Below are 1,952 nucleotides of genomic sequence, written 5' to 3' on the forward strand. Positions count from 1 at the left end.
GCCTTCTTAAATATTCAATTTCTCTTGAATGTTAAATATTCAATTTCTCTTGAATGTTAAATTTTGCATGTCAAGGTATAGTTTTAATTATATAAAAAGTCTTTTGATGTGGAAAGACTTTTTTGGAAAATTTGATGTATTATCAAGAACTTAAGTATTGGACTGTTGTAGAAGGCGTGTGTACAAAATTTTTCTGTAAAAACGTTTCTTTTTTCCTGCGCCGGTCGTACAGGCCACATGCATGCACAGGCATGACATTGAGCATGGCGCTAGCGACAGAGCGGAATTGTTTCTGTTGCAGCGCCCGTGATCATCTCATGTACGCCTGGTGGATGGCCACAAGAGCAACGAGGAGAATGAGAAGTGGTGGTGCGGGAGGTACGAGCCCAGGCATCCCATCATATCACGGGCGTCCAGGGCGGCATGTTGGACTTGTGGCAGCGCCACGACGCTCCTTAAAGGCGCTCGGATCTCTATAAATCCAGCTTCCGAGCAGCTGCAGCGCTAGAATCAGCGCTCGTGTATCCTGCTCAGCTTCCGCTTGTTTTCCTGCACAGTAGCTGGCGCATCCACAGCAATGCATATGGCTCACTCTTCCGATCTTCGCACGCTAGCTATCTGTGCCAGCTGCTGCTTTTTAGCCGTGTTAATGCTAGGCTGCGCGCCCTCGGGGGTGGCAGCCGACTCCTGCGATGACAATGTGCAGGACCTGGTGAGCAGCTGCCAGCAGTACGTGATGCGGGGGCTGCTGCCGCCGCCGCTGCCCAGCAATCCGGGCCCCTGCTGCGACGCTGTCAAGGCTGCCCAGCTCCCTTGCATCTGCGACCGCGCCTCGGGCCCCGTTATGGACCTCATTGATGAGCAGGCCGTCAGAAACGTACTCCAGACCTGCGATGTCGTCGTTCCGCCCGGCACCACCTGCGGAGGTAAAAGTCTCAACGTACACCCCTTTCTAAGGCTTTCGCCCGTGCTGAAATTTGAAGCCTTCAGAGGCATCAAAGCGCTTGGGAAATAGGGTTGCCAAAGTGGCCACATTTCTCCAAAATTTTAGAAATAAATATATAAAGGTCAACCTAGTTTATAAGTTAACTTAGTTTATGGCCTTCAACCTAGTTTATAAGTTAACTTAGTTTATGGCCTTCAAATTGAAGGTTAAGGTAGGCCTTCAAATTTCAGCCCTTATATGTGAGCCTCAACTACTCATTCTACAAAAGGTAAAGTAAACTGCTTCTTTCGCTCATCACTTCATTAAATGCAGTTGTTCCCACACTAAGGGTACCATCATTTCCGGAATGGGCAGGCAGGGAAATCCGAGTCCAAGAGAATGGGCTAGGAATATCTTTTTCTCCTCTCTCTCTCTCTCTTTATGGTTAAGTGGCTAAAGCACCTAACTACGTTTACCATCGCTTGTTGCTTTGATCAGGTATCCAATGGGGCAACTAACATGAGATGTGCTTCATCATCACCGTTCATCATCATCACCAAATGCTAGTCACTAGTGCAAGCCTTACCAATGATAATGTATAGCACTCTTTGGTCTTGCCTTACGTAAGGCATTGTAGGGAATGGGGGGAAATTGTTCACTTAAAGCTCTCAGGATCAATGATTGAACGATCCAAAGGTAGATGTTTATTCTACAATTTTTGTTGTGTTTTTTGTTTTTTTAAATAATATAAGAATGGTTTTTTTTTAAATCCTCAAAAACCATGAGACAATATGAGTGATTAAATCGCATTTAACAAGTGCGTCATATATAATTATAGTGGGGTTCATGCAATTTTCTATCTTACATGTGCTAATTTTACTTGTATGAAAGGATATCAATAATACAGTAGTATACCAATCATGATGTACATGATTCATCATCATTTGTCTATTCAAAGTGATACAATTTGTCGTTCCTTGAAAAAGTAGAAATTGCTAATTATATTGAAAAAAAATCACATAGTTAT

At 44.0% G+C, this 1,952-nt stretch overlaps 1 protein-coding gene across 1 annotated transcript; it reads left to right on the forward strand.

The window, feature by feature from the left end:
* Nucleotides 1–387: 387 nt before the first annotated feature.
* Nucleotides 388–1,675, forward strand: LOC147619131 (uncharacterized). Its single transcript, XM_086774550.1, has 2 exons — nucleotides 388–926; nucleotides 1,424–1,675. The coding sequence occupies exons 1-2, from the start codon at nucleotides 578–580 to the stop codon at nucleotides 1,441–1,443; spliced, it is 369 nt and encodes a 122-aa protein (XP_086630676.1). The 5' UTR covers nucleotides 388–577; the 3' UTR covers nucleotides 1,444–1,675.
* The last annotated feature ends 277 nt before the right edge of the window (nucleotides 1,676–1,952 follow it).

The sequence above is a fragment of the Cibotium barometz genome, chromosome 34, assembly GCF_041138505.1.
Source record: "Cibotium barometz isolate CiBa-2024 chromosome 34, ASM4113850v1, whole genome shotgun sequence".
Lineage (NCBI taxonomy): Eukaryota > Viridiplantae > Streptophyta > Polypodiopsida > Cyatheales > Cibotiaceae > Cibotium > Cibotium barometz.